Consider the following 19,868-nt stretch of genomic DNA (forward strand, 5'->3'; position numbering starts at 1 on the left):
ACACACACACACTACATTCTGTAGTTGGTGTGTGCGTGCACGTGTGTGCATGCGGTGAAGCATGCTGTATTCTTGAAAGTGTTTATGTTCGAGCTCTGCATTTCTCCCTCCCAAGCACATGCAGCCACGGGGCCCCGTTGGCACAGAGGCCAGCGCGGAAAACAAACGACACCCCTTGGCGTCATTCATTTTCAATTTGGACACTTCAACAGGAAGACACACAGACAAATAAGAAAAGCATGACAATTATCCAGCAAAAGATAACGCCCTAGACTTTGTTTACACATTTAAGCTACCTTGAAGAATCTACGCCCAAAGTCTTAGGGGAATAAGCTACAGTTAGTTAGGGGACACTCACAGACTTGTCTTGCGCTATAACGCAGCAGCAAGCTACCTCTGCACAACCGACAGCCGTTTTCTGCATATGGATGCAAATGAAGCACCACATGCATTGATAAGACAAAACCCATTTCTAATCCTGTCAATAACACGATGGCACACTGTGGATGGATCCTCTAATCTCTCCCTACAGAGGAAATGAATTCTAATTAAAACTAAGCTTCAATCCATGGAGGCAGCGAGAGAGAGAGAGAGAGAGAGAGAGAGAGAGAGAGAGAGAGAGAGAGAGAGGGAATGAGGAAGAAAGGCAAAGGGAGGGAATAATGGATGGACTGAGTGGGAAGACCTGAGCTGTCACGGGGCGGGGGAGAACACAGTGAGAGAACACAGCATTGTGTTGTTAAAACAAAGTTATTCTCATACAGAGCTCTCAAGCCGTGCTGCTGAGGCCAGGAGGTCTCACCCACAGTGGGCAGCGGGGGCCACAGGTAGGTTATCTACTGGAGTTCAAGGGGTCAGTTAACTTTAAATTTATATTAGAATTTAAATTGAACATTTAAATTACTGCCACAGCACAGTGCGCAGTAAGGATACAACCTTACAGAATCCATGCATTCTTAAAGGCCAGGGCATATAAGAACTTTGCAATTTCTTGAAGTGAGTGAATAAATAGCTTAGTCGATTTGGGTTCAATTCAACAAAATGGTTTCGTTAAAATCGTCAACATTCCAAGATTTTACCAGAATTTGTCATTCCAATACCCTTTACTTAAAGGAGTAGTTCACAAAAAAACTACTTATTTCCTATCAATTATTCAATCTGTGTATCTGTTAGGAAGCCTACTGGATGGATACATGATGAGGGTATTTATTATTATCATCAAATTATTGGCTTAGGAATGGGACAAAAACTAAAAATATCCATGAATTCAAGTCTCCATGAGCTGAGTAATCAATAGAAATAAGAAAATGATTTTGTGGATGAACTATCCCTTTAACTTTAACTTTGTTAAAATGCCGCAGCACGACTGGTCTTCAACCAGCCTAAGTTCTCACATGTCTCCCCCCTTCTCAGCTCACTCCACTGGCTCCCGGTTGCGGCCCGCACTGGTTGCGCAGTGGACTGAAGACTCACCTTTTCAGACTCCACCTAAACCCATAGCACTACTGAAACACTCAATGACCATACAGGAAGCTAGTTAGCATTTGTTTTTAGGTTTTTTAGAATCCTTTTTTTTTTCTTTACTGATTATATAGTTTTGTTTTTTTTTAGATTGATATTCATATGCATTTGTTATATTGTTGTTGATGTTCTGACATGTTATCTTGTTTATTATAGTGATGTATTATCTGCTTATTGTAAGTCGCTTTGGATTAAAAGCGTCTGCTAAATGCCTAAACTGTAAACTGTTATTATATATTTTCTTATTGATTGAATTGAAAGTGAATTGAAGTGTTCTCTGGCATACCTAGTGAGCGGTCCTTGGTCTGGTTGGTGGATCGCACCACGGGCAGGCTGGCACGGACCCGACTGCCGCGGGTGAAGGCAGAGGGGGCGTCGGTCTCAGACATGGTGTCCAGCGACTCCAGGGAGGCCAGGGAGAGATGGTCAACCTGGTCGCTGACGCTGGGGCTGGGGCTGGGGCTGGGCCCGTGCTTCGGGCTTCTGCTCTGGAGGGGGAGAGAGATACTTATAAACATACTGTATGGTACTGTAGGCACACGACTGTGTAGTGTGTATAGTATTATGCTGTGTAAATACAGGATTCATAAGACACACAATGTTGATTGGAAAAAGCAGCACTCCAAAATACAGGATGCAAGACAGGCATTTCTTCTATTTATTGAGAACTCACAATTATAATGATATCTGACTCCCTGTTCATTTTTCACCACAGCACCCACATTATGCCAAGACACTCCAGGCATGCAAATGTGCAAAAGCAATATCAATACTGTGTATGCTATTACCAAAACATGCTCACACGTCTACTACCATCACTTAGTTCAAACATGCACGGCACGCCACACCGCTGAGTTGAAAGTTAGAAAAGCATCAGAAGAGCTCTAATTTAACTTTTACATTTGATATGCCCACTGATAAACCCAGGGGCCTCATTCAATTTTGATAGGAACAGAAGAAATGTCAAATCAGTCAAAACTCGATACCCAACTGATTAAAGTACTTTGCAAGATATATAAGACATATGCCTATACTAGAAGAATTTTTAAAAGACTTTTAACCCATTAAGACCTGAGGCCAATCTACAAATGCCTAAGTTCCAAATCCTAAGAGCTTTCTGAAAAACATATGTTGCTGTATATACAGTATAGCTAACCTAAAATCTAAAATCACAAAATGCTTCTTGGTTTCAATGGGTTAAAATCTAAGTCTGACACCGTCTCTCACATTCAGGGTCAAAAGTGTCAGTTTCTATGAACTACAGTATTGTGGCACAATGCTAAGCAACTAGCTGCCAATCAAGTAGCTGGCCACATGATCAATCCTTCTGTAAAGGCATGTATGTAAGTACATATCGCCAAGTATAATACACCCCTTGCCATCTCTTTTCTCCCTTTGTTATTTATCTAGCTGGTTTGCTGCTTTCTGTTTGGTGCTGAAGAGAGCACACCTATTGGTTGCTGACAAGGTTCATTCAACTATGAACATGATGCACAAGACTGAAGATTTCTGTTCTGATAATACAGAACATGGTTTATTTTAATTATAAAAAGAATTATCCCACGATTGTGCAACCCATTTTTCACCCAGTGCCAATTATCTAATGTAATCCTGGGCGCTACACTCCCTCTGCCAACCTGGGGAGAGCAACGGACTGACTTCATGCTTCCTTCTACGCATGAGGAGTCCAAGCCGCTTCTTTTCACCTGACAGGGGAGACATTCCCCGGCTGGATGTAGCGTGTGGAAGGAACACGTTATTCCAACCAGTTCCTTTCCCCTCCAATCAGGCGCCCAGCTCGCCAGGTGGAGGCAGTATAGAGACCAGGATTCCTGCATGTTTTTTGTGAGGGTACCTACCCTGGGAGACACAGGGAGAACATGCAAACTCCACACAGAATGGCCAACCCCACTTAGGGTATGGGCACTGATGATGTGGAGGAGAGAACACGCTCCCAGTGCCCACAGCGTCCCCAGCGGGAATCGAACCTTCTAGCTGTGAGGTGACAGCGCTACCGACTGCGCACTCGTGCCCCCCTACATGGTTTATTTTAACTGGACATCAAGATGAGAAAAAGATAGATTTTTGAACACCTTACACCAAATGATCAAGCGTGCAAAATGATTTTATTCAGACATGGGACATTTTCTGCTACAGTTAAATCGCATGAAACGTCCTTTGGTGTTATGACTATTAACAACTGATTAAGGATCAAGATATTATTTTTTTATCATAACTATATAAAAAAGAAGAGGAATTTTAATTCATAGTACAGTTTGATAACTTTGGAACCGATCTGAACTTCAATGTCTGGTGACGGGCTTAAGTCAACTTAAGTCAGGCCAAGGGGGGTGGGGGGGTTACTGTGGCCAGACTACACACACAGCCAGGCTGTGAAGCCCATCGGCCCATTGTGTGGCGATGTAAGGTGATCTGCGTCACGGGGAAAGAGTCGGGCGGAAACTGACTGTGACTGAAACTGTGTGGTCAGCAGACACAGAGCTCTTTATGAAATGAAACCCTTTTGGCCTAGCTAACTGGCTAGTGCCATGGAGTTAATGGAGCTCTGGACTCGAGGCCAAGTCCGCTGGGCAGAAAGAAATACACTTCCCGGCACCGGCGTCTGCCGCGGAATTGCCGCGACAGGCACAGAACAGGACCGGCAGTTCGAACGCACGCACCGGCAGGTAGGACCGGCGGCCGCCACACAGACCGGCAGGTCCATCAGGTAGGACCGGCGGCCGCCGCACGGACCGGCAGGTAGGACCGTCGGCGGTTAGGGTTAGGTATGGTTTTACTGAGGTTAAGGTTAGGGTTAGGGTTAGGTAACGGCCGGCACCTGCCACGGCAGCGTCGCGGCACCCGCCGGTGCTGGGAATTGTATTCGCTGTCCCTCCCGCTGGGTTATTCTGGACACACACACACACACACACACACACACACACACACACACACACACACACACACACAGACACACACAGGAATGCACAGGAATGCACAAATGCATGTATACACACATATGGACAACACAAAATAAAGAGGTAGGTATTTTGTGTAGAGTCTGGTTGACGGTGAGTCTGGTTGACAGTTGTGGGAGTGTTCGGGCCCTAAGCTATAGGTTTAACTTGGTAGCAAAGTGCACCTTAATGGACATTCCCACAGCAGGTTCTGAGATAGCGGGCAAGGGGGTTAACTCACACATTTGAGGTTTTATTGGGGATGCAGGCTGAAACCACACACAAACAAGTCGTGATGCAGAGAATGTAATAGAGGCAGACTAACTCTGTGGTGCAACTGGAGTTTCACCAGGTACCTCTGAAAGTCAAGCTCAGAATGGAGTGACGAGAGCATGCCCTGTAAACACTGATGGAGGAAAAGAGGAGAAGAGAAGGGTTACATAAGATGAAAACGACAGCAACACGGTGCCACGATTAAGAAGTGGCAGAGAGAGAGATAGGGAGAGACACATGGAGAAAGGTATATAGATCAAACACAAGAGAGGAACCATGGAAACCAAACCAGTTGATAGAGGTGAATGGTAAAATGGCACAGTTACTGTATGTAGCTTCTTTATCCAAGGCGCTTGACAATGTGCATTACATTCACACTCACTTTCACACATCGGCTGCCATGTAAAGCAGGCACATATCTGCTCATCAGGAGAAGTTATTAGGGGTTCAGTGTCTTGCTCAAGGACACTTCGACACTAACACAGGGGGAGCCGCGGACCGAAACAGGAACCGGAACAGGCCATCTGATTTGGCCGATATCAATTCCAATATTTTGGAGAACCGAGGAGGTCTGAAACATACTATTTGATAAGAACAGAACAGAAGCCACAAAGATGTGCTTAAAAGGGAAGAGTGACTATAAGATACATTGACATCTGATTGCATTTAATTGTCTGTAATTCCCTGTATGAGACTACTATGAAGAACTTCTCATGATCCCTTTCTGTTCCGTTAATGTACTGATGCTGGCACCCTCTCCACCCTTTAATTATACTGTGTGTTTCATCACATTCACTGCCCTTGGTGCAAGCTGTTATCCAATATGCCCGTTTTCTATCAAACCATCCTTCTGATAATCAGCGTGCTCATCCTTGCCATGTAAGTGATATTTGCTGAGTCATGACGCATGGGTTTTGATACACCTAACCTTCAGAGCAACCTGACACAGCAGCCCAAAGCTGCTGACTCGCCACTCGGCCACCACTCCGAAATTCCATCAGAGGTGCCATAGCCAACAGCATCGAGAGATTAGGGCTTTCACAATCAGGAAATTCTACTTGACGATTAATTGTCATACAAATAATTGTGATTAATGGCACTGAACATATGAATACAAATGACATTTTCTGTTATCCTTTTAGGATTTCTGAACACAGAGTGAAGATATGACTTCAGTCCTATATTAAAATTGCCTAATGAGTGGGTGGGTGGGTCCACTGAACCACCACCAGTCAAATGCACATACAGTATATGGAGTCAAATAGCCAATCGACGCTTCATTGTGAGCTTGTGAATTTCCTATTTCCGCTACTTTGGGAAAATATCTGAAGATGTACAGTATGAATGTTTTTCAACATGGAAACAATTATTATGATTATGCAAAATAATTGTCAATATCTAAAATAATTGTGATTAGACTATTATCTGCCTACCCTCAATGACCATACATGTAATTTTTTTCAAAATGACTATTTCTATGCATTCAATGTATTCATGTTGATGTATTGATGTACCGGTATTAGCTTGTATTGAAGTTGATGTACTGATGTATTACCTTGCTTATTGTAAGTCGCTCTGGATTAATGCCTAAGTTGTAAATTGATTATGTAATTATTGTGACAGGCCTAACAGGGATGTCATGGAGGCAAACCACACACATACATGTGCTGTGACATGCCCAGTATATGAATAGCTAGTAGGCAGTCACCCTTTTTTACATGATGGGGTGGTGGGTCACGTCGAGTTGACGAGTCAACTGAAACCAGACGTGTGTCAGTAAACTCGATCTGGCCTTTGAATCATTCATGAGCACATCCAATTATGGCTGTACGCTAAGCTCGAGCTGTTATTGCGTTGTCAATAGCTTCATGAGTCCGATGCGTGGTTTGCTGCAACAGTGCAAGTGTCTCAACCATTGTGCCGCAGACCTTTGGTGTGCCCTTTGAGATGCTTTGGTGGGCCCTTTGAAATTTGACAGTTAAGGACTTTTAAAACCGTTTTAATACCTCAAGAAAGGAAATAAAAAGACCATTACTGCATCAAAAGTAATCAACAAACTATATAAAAACTGGTAAAACATTGGCCAAATTGTAAAATAATATAAGAAAGAGGAAAACATTTTGAAAATAGCCACACACACCGTATATCTAGGTATGTCCTGGGATCTTTTGGCTATGAAAAGTGTGCCCTGGCAGAAAAAAGGTTGGGAAACACTGGTGTAATCAACCCTAGGCCTGTGCAAAAAAAAGTGAATCGTCACAGGCCTAATCAACCCCCCCACCCAACTACATGAACTATAGGTATTGAGGTAGAAGATGAACTTTGAGAAGAACACGCATCAGAGCAAAAATAACAACAAGCAAAAGCAACGTGATGTAAGCGCAGATAATAAGGAGGAAATCGGAAAAATGTCCCCCTGTGGAGAAAGGTAATTACACTCTTAGACCAGAGATCGACTGGTGCCAGGTGTTTGAGTCTGATCCGATGATTCCGATCCCGATTCTGGAGCACTACACCACAGATTACTGAAGTCTGGCCTGATATGCTGCAGAGAGAAAAGTGCATAGCATTGTTGTCGGGTGGAAACCTTGTAAGTTTAACTGTGTTCCATTTGTTGCAATAAATGGTTAAATCTACTTTGACGTGAGTGTTCATGACTAAAATATGACACAAACTGAACATTATTTTATTCAACCACTTAAGCCCTATAAAAACGCAAATCTACAAGCTTACAACTTTTGTAGTTTTAAGGATAACAGTCAGGAAACCTTGAATGCATAATGCATATTGTCGATATCGATGTTGCCCAAAAAGTCAAATAATAGCAGACATAAACTCAGCACAAAAAGAAAGGAAACTTGACATCGGTCCATTATATCTAATAATACCAAATTGTATTGTATTTTATATAATTGTTATCGTTAATTCGTCACCTTTACAACGAGGGCATTTGAGGCATGAGCTACACAGCCAAATGTGTGGGTAGCGCCGACCAAAGTTTGGCCAAAATGGCTTGCAATACTGTTCTGCTGGCATTTGCTCTTGTTTACAACACAATACAATTTGGTATTATTAAAGAGGAGATATAATGGACCAAAGCCATATGCCTGTCGGGCTCTCTCTCTTTGTTGCTGTAGTGTCTCTAACAGTACGTCCACAGAGGTTAAACAATCGAGTGTCTCTCTGTGTCTCTCACATGTGTACACACATGCAAACTTTCGCTCTTCTAAAAGGCACTGTGTGAAATACCGCGGGGCTCTTCTCTAACCAGAGAACCCACTTCCTGCACCCATGCTAACCACTTGCTGCTTTGGGTCTCCAGATGTGAAAACCACAGCTCCACCACTGATTAGCAGTGTAAAAACCAGCACCACGGCCAGTGGGCCGCTCACACCTACATTCCACGCCGACGGACGGTTCAAACTTTGCCTTAGTCCAAACGCTGACCGTAGCGCCTCGGAACAGATTCTGCTTTTTCAGCAAGCGAGCGAGCGCCACAGTATATGGGGCTACACACCACATTTACTTCCCTGACAGGCATGATGGATGGGAAGCCCAGACACACCGACGCAAGCACGCGCAGAGAAATGAGACGAGTTGTAGAAAAGGTAATGAAATAGTCATTTAGGAAGGAGTATGTCTGAGAAAGATCTGGGAAAGGTCTAAGAATGTTGGGGGCGAGGTGTGCTAGGATCATGGTGCGTTATATATAATATAGATACACTCTCAGAGTCAAATGGAGAATAACCAAGAATTCTTTGTGTAAAAGTAGTCTAGGCACCAAGAATTATTTGAATTGATATTATTTACTCTGGGTAATCTGGATCTGCAATATATTATGCAACATATTATTTAATTTCTTCACACACAAACAAGCATGGTTAACATTAGATTCTTTCAGAATAGATTTTCTAAACCATTACTTGCTGCATCTTTAATTACATGGAATGTGCATTTACAGTGCAATGATTTGATGAATCTATACAAACATACATACAATCAACCATGCAGAGAAAAGGTCTGCAGTGGGTGCTTGTCTATGTGTGCAAGAACAATCAGAGTAGAGACAGAACAGTGAGAGAGAGAGAGAGAGAGAGAGAGAGAGAGAGAGAGAGAGAGAGAGAGAGAGAGAGAGAGAGAGAGAGAAGAACAACCAATCAAAAATGACAACTGCCAAATGTTCCAGAATATTTGACCTACAACCAACACATTCTAATGACATTAATGCGATGTTAGTCTGACATATTGTATGCCGCCATCAGACTGAAACAGGTCTGTGTGTACACTTGTATGTCTCTCTCAGTGAGTGTGCACACATGTATCTTTGTTTACTGTACCTCTCCGTGCCGACATGCACCTCTTAATGTAAAGGGATGTTTAACTGCAGTTTAGTGCTCAGACCAGTAAGACTCCCTAATCGGGAGATAAGCGACCGTTGGTCGCTTATCTCCACAAATAGGCCAAAAGTTTGTTTTACCAATTATCAAGACATACGGGCAGTTGACAGTTTGCCATGGTTACTCATTGAAGTTGAATCTCCATATATGGAGATAACCTACGCATCACACTAAGTCTGACCTCACCAGCCCATATTTGGGCATGAGCAACTTATGTCTCCATATATGGAGATATGATGACATCACACAGTCCTCAGCCAATGATGTGGCGTGATGTCATACAATACACAAACGAGCCCTACAGTATAAAGGGGCAATTCTTGCCAGGAAAGAAGCATTTCTTCGACTCAGACCTTATCGCCAGGGTTGGCTTATAGCAGCTGTCGGTAGGACCATATATGGATTCTGTTAGTGTGGATCTCCTAACAGGGCATCATCTGGGATACAATCCCTTTTATGCCCATATATGGAGATCCCTAACAGAATCCCTTTCATGCCCATATATGGAGATCCCTAACAGAATCCCTTTGATGCCCATATATGGAGATCCCTAACAGCATCCCTTTTATGCCCATATATGGAGATCACTAACAGCTAACAGAATCCCTTTTATGCCCATATATGGAGATCCCTAACAGAATCCCTTTTATGCCCATATATGGAGATCTCTAACAGAATCCCTTTTATGCCCATATATGGAGATCCCTAACAGAATCCCTTTTATGCCCATATATGGAGATCCCTAACAGAATCCCTTTTATGCCCATATATGGAGATCCCTAACAGAATCCCTTGTATGGCCATATATGGAGATCCCTAACAGAATCCCTTTTATGCCCATATATGGAGATCCATAACAGCATCCCTTTTATGCCCATATATTATGGAGAAATCCCTGCTCTGAGTATCTGACATCAGTGTGATGTCACCTGTTTATGCCCATATATGGAGATCCCTGCTCTGCGTATCTGGTTGCTATGGTAAACAGTTGGTTGCTAGGGTAAAAAAACATGGTTGCTATGGTAAACAGTTGGTTGCTAGGGTAAACAGTTGGTTGCTAGGGTAAAACCATGGTTGCTAAGGTGGTTGCTAACGTACACTAACAGACCAGCAACAACAGACTGTTGCCACAGCAACGTACACAAAGGTTTGTGTACACATGTGGTGTGATGTCATACTGATGCAGAGATATGAGCAGGGCAAAGGTGTGACGTGTGACGGACGGACGGACGGACGGCCGGCCGGTGGAGGTTTTCATAGTAAACTGCTCCCTGACGGTCGCAATCATTCCATTCTTAGTATTACCAATATAGTTGATCAGTGGTTGTCGGTTGATCCTCAGTTCCTATTCTTTTCTTCCCTTCCACAACAAATCTCTTTGGAGATTACACCACACAAGAGGGATGCAGGGGTTCAAGTGGTTAAAAACCAGTAAGACTCCCTAATCGGGAGATAAGCGACCGTTTATCTCCACAAATAGGCTAAAAGTTTGTTTTACCAATTATCAAGACATACGGGCAGTTGACAGTTTGCCATGGTTACTCATTGAAGTTGAATCTCCATATATGGAGATAACCTACGCATCACACTAAGTCTGACCTCACCAGCCCATATTTGGGCATGAGCAACTTATGTCTCCATATATGGAGATATGATGACATCACACATTCCTCAGCCGATGATGTGGCGTGATGTCATACAATACACAAACGACAGTATAAAGGGGCAATTCTTGCCAGGAAAGAAGCATTTCTTCGACTCAGACCTTATCGCCAGGGTTGGCTTATAGCAGCTGTCGGTAGGACCATATATGGATTCTGTTAGTGTGGATCTCCTAACAGGGCATCATCTGGGATACAATCCCTTTTATGCCCATATATGGAGATCCCTAACAGAATCCCTTTCATGCCCATATATGGAGATCCCTAACAGAATCCCTTTGATGCCCATATATGGAGATCCCTAACAGCATCCCTTTTATGCCCATATATGGAGATCACTAACAGCTAACAGAATCCCGTTTATGCCCATATATGGAGATCCCTAACAGAATCCCTTTTATGCCCATATATGGAGATCCCTAACAGAATCCCTTTTATGCCCATATATGGAGATCCCTAACAGAATCCCTTTTATGCCCATATATGGAGATCCCTAACAGAATCCCTTTTATGCCCATATATGGAGATCCCTAACAGAATCCCTTTTATGCCCATATATGGAGATCCCTAACAGAATCCCTTGTATGCCCATATATGGAGATCCCTAACAGAATCCCTTTTATGCCCATATATGGAGATCCCTAACAGAATCCCTTTTATGCCCATATATTATGGAGAAATCCCTGCTCTGAGTATCTGACATCAGTGTGATGTCACCTGTTTATGCTGGAGATCCCTGCTCTGCGTATCTGGTTGCTATGGTAAACAGTTGGTTGCTAGGGTAAAAAAACATGGTTGCTATGGTAAACAGTTGGTTGCTAGGGTAAACAGTTGGTTGCTAGGGTAAAACCATGGTTGCTAAGGTGGTTGCTAACGTACACTAACAAACCAGCAACAACAGACTGTTGCCACAGCAACGTACACAAAGGTTTGTGTACACATGTGGTGTGATGTCATAATGATGCGGAGATATGAGCAGGGCAAAGGTGTGACGTGTGACGGACGGACGGACGGACGGACGGACGGACGGACGGACGGCCGGTGGAGGTTTTCATAGTAAACTGCTCCCTGACGGTCGCAACAACACACATGCTTTACCAGAAAGCATGTGGTGGCTATGGTGGCTAAAAAGGCTAGTGAATATAAAATAGTTGGAAGGTGCTCTTTGATCCAAAAAGGGGAAAGTCAAAAAGAAAAAGAAACCATGCAATCTTCAGAAAGTAAAAAAGCGGTAATAAAAAGGGTTATCAGTGAACAATTAAAAATACACAAAAAATAATTAATTGGTCACTGATGAGCTAACCTTTTTTATAAAACCCTTTTCACTCTCCGAAGGCTTCTTTTTCTTTTGGACACATGTTCTCCAATGTGAATTCAACAGAGTGAAGGCCCACCAGCACCTTGTGTTGAGTACTATTATATAATGTTCAATCTTAGCTCTTACTTTTGACAGACGGGCAGACGTGTGGAGCCAAGACGTGGTGATTAAAGCAGAAGCCTGCAGGGCCAGACATGGAAAAATGGCAGTGGTGCTTGAATAAAGTGTTCTAGCTCGCGCAATTATCCTGTCGTCTGTCCCTGTGGAGTCAGCAGGGAGTCCAGTACACCTCTGCTGGGGCCTGATGTATAACTAGCCTTATGTATAGCACACTGATTTACTGACCTTTCTTTTCCACGTACAGCAGGGAAGTGCAGAGAATGACAGAGGCAGGGGCTAAAACCTCTAAAAGAGCCCTTGGGTGAAACTATTGAAAATAGCTGACCTCCAAGCTCACAACGCGTCACACTCTGTGAGCTTGGAGGTCGGCTATTTTTGTTGCGACCATAGGTCGCAGTATACCATGAGAAATGTCGTAGCTTGTCCGTCCTCCCGTCTTTCAGTCAGTACAGGAAGTGATGTCACGTGACATCACCTCATCAAAGATCAAACCCTGGATATCCATACTGTCAGTGTGACATCACAGGTGATATCACAGTGACAGTCCATATATGGGTATCCCTTTTATGCCCATATGACAGGGGTGTCCAAAGTGCGGCCCGGGGGCCAAATGCGGCCCGATGACAAATTTTATGTGGCCTGCAGCTTCATTCCTAAATTGTACTATAAACGGCCTGCCAGCACCATAAAAAGCTTTTATTTTATAGTATAATTTGTTAGGATTCCTTGTTCCCTGGCTATTTTATAGTATTTCTTTACCTTGCACGTCTGGTTACATTTGGTAATGTGAGTCACACACCTGACAAAAGACAATTGATATTAAATATTGATGATGATAGTTAAATAAAATATTGTAATTGCGATGCATATGTATGTGACTTTATTATGGTCAGGAGATAGTCGGCCCGAGGGTGTTTTAATATGTTCTAATGTGGCCCCCTTTGAAAAAAGTTTGGACACCCCTGCCATATGAAGATCCTTGATTTCATTGATAAATATCACTGGCCATATGGCTTGGCATAAAATATATTGTATGTAGATGGATGCATATCATTATTAATAAAGGATAAAATAAAATAAAAAGTCCATATATGGTCATTCCCAGAAACAAAATCCCTTTTATGCCCATATATGGAGATTTCTGATGTCATCAATCCCAGGCCGAAAACATTACAGTCCATATATTTATATGGATATATATTAATAAAGGATAAAATAAATAAAATTTCCAAATACAGTATGGGCATTCCCAGATGATGCCCTGTTAGGGTAACCCCTTATGCCCATATGTGTGGAGATCCCCAGGCATCAAACCCAGGCCCTGACTCGCCAAGGCCCTGCTTGGCTTTACTAATTAACACGTGTTATGCCCATATATGGAGATTTCTATATTATCAATATTAAGGACATTATTAAGGATACTATGTTTAATATTAAGGACATATCTGGGAATGCCCATATTTGGTAATGCCCATATATGTGCATGTTTTGACATAAAATTGTTACATGACATACTAGTTACTTGATACCACACTAAACTAAGCATAATCAAGTGAATACTGGAGTGATTACGGCATGTATTTCTACACAGAGAGGGTAATTCTTTCAACATAAGATGCTGAATTCAAGTTTAGGAGAGTCTGGACAAGGCAATTATTTTGAATGCTGCCTTTAGGTATGGCATGGAAAGAGGGTATTTGCATTTCTTTCACCACAGGAAAAAAAACTGCATTCATGGTCTGGAGAGGGCACTTTTTACAGACAGATAAAAAGGCAGGGGCTCAAGCCCCCTTTGATGTCTATGTGTGCATGTGCCTGCCCTTGCCCAAATATGGAGGGGCCTGCCCTGCACACATCAGTGTTGTCACACACTGCAACCGGTTGTGTTGTGTTGTGAGTGAGGTCAGACTAGAGCTCTGCTTAGCATATATACTGTATAGGATTTCAAAAATATTTTTGAATTCCACTTCATTCTACAGAGACCAGAGCATTGAGGATTGCCCTTACTCACTGTCATTAGAGAAGGAGATAGAAAACACATGGAGTCAGAAAGAGGATAAAATTGTCCATTACCCAACGAAACCTAAAACTGTCCCTAAATAACATGCCATGTATACCGGTAGATGCGGAGTTGATGACAAACCCCCACTCCAGGAAGGAGTGTGGTCTAAATCTTGCCAGAATAAGGTCCACTGTTCTGATTGTACACACTTCAGATCTCAGTCGAGCCATGACGACCTGATGATTCTCCGGCGTATCCACACAGGAGAAAAACCTTATCACTCTAAAGAGTGTGACAAGAATTTCAGTCATTTAGGTGGACTGAAGAGTCAGTCACCTGCAAATCCACACGGGAGAGAAAACGTTCTATTGTGAACAGTGTGACAAGGCTTTTAGGCGGTTAGGTGAAGACACCAGCGTGTCCACACTGGAGAAAGACCTTTCTATTGTACACAGTGTGACAAGAGTTTCAGTCATCACCTGAAGATACACCAGCGTATCCACACTGGTGAAAAACCTTTTCACTGTAAACAGTGAAAACCATCATCTGCACGATGGAGGAAATGCCCAATGTGCTCACACTGAAATAGGGCCTTCAGACATATTTTGGTGTGACCACATTGGGTTTATTTAGCAGTCTACAGAGTAGGCTGATAAATGCAGGTTGTGCAGCCAGTGCAGCCCAGTGTGAAGTCAGCGGTGTCCCGCGAAGCTTCACCAATGGAAAGCTTTCCCCGAATTCCGACGTCATTTTGCAGGAGATTTTGTGACGTAATCGGCTGTGTATCTAATATTGAAAGAAAAAAAAAACGATATATATCTAACTATTAATTTAGCTAATGTCTGTCCACTGCTGTCTGTCTGCATGCTGACATCACTGATACTCAACAGTGACCAAATTTGGAGGTACTCTGATGTCATACTCTGACGTCATAGTACTGACATCACCGACTGGCCTGGACATGGAAGACGTGCACAATACGCCTTTCTGCAAGATTCTCCCCCACTCCTTCAGCTTCTGCCTAGGGGAAACACTGCACATGGTAGTTTTAGCTGTCTGGAAAAAAAGGAGGTGATTCACGCTATAAAGTCTAAATGTTTGGGAAAGTGCAAACACTTATGAAAGGCCTAGATATAATAGGTCCATAATTGTTAGTTATTTTAACTTCACCTACTGGAGCTTTTGAAAGCTGTGATAAGCCTTGAATTAAAGGAATGACCTTTTTCTGTCACTCACCCACAAGGAGAGGAGAAGGAATACAAAGGGAATTTTCCTTGAAACGTATGCCCTTTACAGTTAATGAAGTCATAAAACAAGGAATTGGAAAACTCTTCTGTTTTCAAAAACATAAACTTGATAAAATAAACTCCAAAACAACGCTCCCAGTCCCATTGTAATCCCAAGTGTTTTGTATCCAGTCAGTGTCCACAGCATTTCCAAAACAAAGCTTTTTCGTTAAAACATTATTGGCTAAATTGTCTCACAACATACAAGCCTGGGCGCGTGTCCGTGTGAACTGAGCTCCTGATGTGAACGCCACGGGTTCCTTGCCTGTGCACGAGAGGGTTTGCACCTGAAGTGATATAAAAGTATATTTTCCACTTAAAAGCTGTGTTTTTGGAAGCACCAAGCAATATGACTGGATAAAGGGCACTTGGCGTTACACTGCGAGCGTTTGATTAAAGTTTTGTTCCTTGTATTCTCACCATCACGAGGTGAGTTAATAATAAAATGCATTTAGTCGGTGAAGTGTTACTTTAATGGGACGCGTTGAAATGGGATGAGTTTAAATTAAAATGTGCATCCACAACAGTGGGTACTTTTCAGAGTACAGATCACAATAACATGCATTCAGTCACGCATGAGCCCTCGTGTACACAAGCAGAGCGAACACACACACAGTAACTTACGCACACACACACACACACACACACACACACACACACACACACACACACACACACACACACACACACACACAGGTAACCAGAGAAACAAGTTTTCCGCATTCAGCCTTTGCTTGTGTTTCGGACTTGAAAGAATGCAGACCTCAGAGAAGAGGTGGAAGCTTGCGTGCGTTTTGGAGCGCGCACGCACGCACGCACGCACACGCTCACACACACACGCGCTCACGCACGCACGCACGCACGCACGCACGCACGCACGCACGCGCACAGTGCCAGCACGACTTTCCACTTAAGATGCTAATTTTGGCCAGGGTCCCTGGAGGAGAGGAAACAGAGCTAAACGTAATTACCTGGCCTGATCTCTGTGGCAGAGACTCAAACAGAAGAAGTTTGGTCCGCTGGCTGTTAACCCCTTACTATACTGTAATTACTGCATAATCGTCTAATCAAAATTATTTGAGTTAAGCGCAATTATTCTGTCATAATCGTTTGCACGTTGAAAAATTTTCATACATAAAAATAGGTGATCTATGTACGCTTACAACGCGTCACAAAGTGACGCGCTCTAAGCTTGTAGATCGGCATGTTTTTTTTAAGCATTTTTGTATAAATTAATAAATGACATTTCTTTGTATATTTCAGTTATTTGACATATCTTAATCTTTCCTGTGCATGATTGTGAAGCCTAAAGGGAAATGTAATTGTTATTCATTATGTTCCGTTGTCCGTTTAAATCGTTAATCGTAATTATTAGTGTGACGATTCATCGTCAACTTGTAACCATGACAGGCAGGCCTACGCTTCACCTCACACACACACACTTTTGTGACGCTCAACTGTGTGGAGTCGGGGAAGGTCAGTGTGTGAAATGAAGGTGATCGGGAATTACTACAGCAGGGGTCTTCAACAGGGGTTCCGGGACCCCCAGTGGGTCCTCAGAGTTACTACAGGGGGTCCTCCAAATCTTTGTGTGATAGAAACTTGTTTTTTCTTCCCGCTTTTTTTAACCACTTGAACCCTAGCGTCCATATACTGAGAACTTAGCCAAAAATAGCCGATCTACAGGGGAAAAGAGCAGACTAAGTACATAGTGAAAGGTCAAGTTTATTAAGTATTGACGGTTCAAGTGGTTAAATATCTGAAAACATGAATCCAAAATACACTGATGATCGTGCTGTCAAACAATGAAACTATATGGAATCTATGAAGAGGTTGTGGGGGTCCCTGCTTCATCTCCCTCGTAACTAAGGGGTCTTTGGCTTGAAAACGTTGAAGACCCCTGTACTACAGGAAAGCGTTGCCGATAAAGGTGAAAGACTGAAGAATATACACATTTTCTGACATGTATTTTCTAAAGCACCCTGGGGGGAGGTTGATAGGCGGACTTAATGGCTGTAAAGAGACTGACCCGTAATCAATCAACACCTGCAAAACAGACGACAGCAAAACATCAATCACCATGTGTCCTGTTTAAGCACTTAAAGCATACACATCGTTGACAGGCGTCCCCCAAAGGTCTATACCTGGTCCCATCCTTTTTCCCCCTCTACACACATCAAATCTAGACACCAAAAGTAGCCGCCCGTCACAAGTAGATCGGCGATTTATTTGCAGAATGTCCATGTAGTAGAGAATCTCCTCGTATGGGAGTCTCCCTAGAAGGAGTATTGATTGATTGATTGATTGATTGAATGCTTTATTAGAAGTTTGCATAGGAAAAGGTACAGGACAAGAACACGTTCAACTAAAAGGATAAAGCCTCTATCAGAGTCTGCGGTGAAGAGCTATCCACCACAAATTTTAGGAGGAAAGCTTTTCACCTCAAGTCAGAAAATAAGTGAAGGCCATCATAGTCAGTCACGGTGAAGTCCTATTCACCGTGACTGACTGGTCTAGATGGACCAATCAGTGAACGGGGTGAAGAGCCTATCTGTCTGATAGTAAAAACAGAGAGATGTGTCGGGACTCGCGGTGGAAAGCTCTTCACCGAGAGGAATGACGTAACGTTGTAGTTTTATGACTCAAAAAGACTACACCGCGGTGGATAGCCTTCCACCGCGGTGCCGACTCTGATAGAGGCTTAAAAGTCCACAAGAAATCTTTTGGGATGTTTAAATTGGGGTCCCTTTTTTCTGAATTCATACAAATACTGTATATCATTATGCCAATAGCGGCAGAACATTTGCATCAGCATTGAATAGGATCAGACTCTAAATAGGTTAACTACTTTAAGTCAGCTATATAAAGTTCAGATGATATATCACTATTGATATAGTATATCACTAAAGTGAATTTTACTTGATGAGTTACACGTCCCTGACGGCCTGACCGGACGACTGGACGGCCACTGCCAACACCTAACTGAATTTACAGTTGTCCCTATAGTTGGCCTATTATGACATGCCCAGAAGAACAGGAGTGCTACTGTACGCTTCAAGTGGTGAGGTGTCCTTGAACTAAAGACTGAATCTGGATAGGCATGTCAGCTAAAAAAGCAATGTAACGCAGGTTGGTGGCTTTTGTGTGAAAACTCAAAATGTAAAGAACCCCACCCCACCTGTTTAGACTTTACAGACATTCAACGCCATTGTATCACTGCACAGAGCACTGTCCATCTCAGTAAAGCAGTCAGTTTAGCGGTATGTGTATGGACAGCCAGACAGCATGCCATTGCCTACTCTCTCTCCCAGCTTTAATGACCTTATACTAAAAATTCCCCATGTCATCCATTCCCATTCATCCATTCTTGACTACCCTCTCTTCCCCCCCTCTCCAGTGCGCTGCATTCCTACTCTAATCCCTCCATCCAAATCCTCAGATGACCTTTGCGAGATGGGCCATGTTAATTGGCCCGCTAACAGCAGTTGGTGTTACAGTATCCCCAACAGTCGAATTGTTTTATGGACGTGAAGCGTGCCTTTGGATGGTTGATTGAAATGTTGTGGGATTTTGAGAACCACGCGCCAGCACGCACATGGAAATAAATGATTTATTATTATCTATTTCATAACGCGGTTATGCTCGGAATTTATTGGCAAAACAATAAGCACTGACTCATAATTAAGTCTAAGTGGTCATGCGTGGCTAAAACCACGCGCAGGCCACTGTGATTGGTGATTGGTCAGCCTGCATCCTCACAGGAAGAGCAGAGACAATGTGATGACCATGTGGAGGTAAGGATGGAATCATATGAAAATTTCATGTCATGATTATTGTGGAAGAAAAATGCGATTTACGATATTATCGCGTAATCAAAATATCCCCAACATCTATTTTTCTGGGGTGGAATGTTTGCCAAAAATAGCCGATCTACAAGCTCACAACGCGCCGTGTTGTGAGCTTGTAGATGGGCTATTTTTGGCAAAGAGATTTGTTAGAGAGTGAAAAAAAGACTGTATCAAGTACGTTAATTATTTCCAGGTCCATTTGACCAATTATAGAGGGTTCAAGTGGTACTCGGCAAATAAAAGGTGAATTGACCCCAGTGTGTGATGGAGGCATTAGAGGGCAATTGATCACGATGAATTCAACCGGCTCCTAAGAGTGACTTTGTCCGTTCCCGTCTAACTATGTTACAATGTCCATATCATGAGCTGCAATACCGCTGGTGACCAAGTGGCGCTGTTGCGTCTCACACACACACACACACACACACACACACACACACACACACACACACACACACACACACACACACACACACACACACACA

The 19,868-nt window shown here is 43.0% G+C and overlaps 1 protein-coding gene across 6 annotated transcripts in view; it reads right to left on the reverse strand.

The window, feature by feature from the left end:
• kiaa1217 (KIAA1217 ortholog) overlaps window positions 1–19,868 on the reverse strand; it is a 182,318-nt gene that overhangs the window by 58,592 nt on the left and 103,858 nt on the right. For all 6 annotated transcript variants that reach the window (XM_080752228.1, XM_080752225.1, XM_080752224.1 and 3 more), the window contains one exon: window positions 1,808–2,009. In XM_080752228.1, the coding sequence (XP_080608354.1) occupies window positions 1,808–2,009 (202 nt within the window). The remainder of the gene's footprint in view (window positions 1–1,807; window positions 2,010–19,868) is intronic.

This window comes from Nannobrachium achirus (genome assembly GCF_963921795.1).
Source record: "Nannobrachium achirus genome assembly, chromosome: 21".
NCBI lineage: Eukaryota > Metazoa > Chordata > Actinopteri > Myctophiformes > Myctophidae > Nannobrachium > Nannobrachium achirus.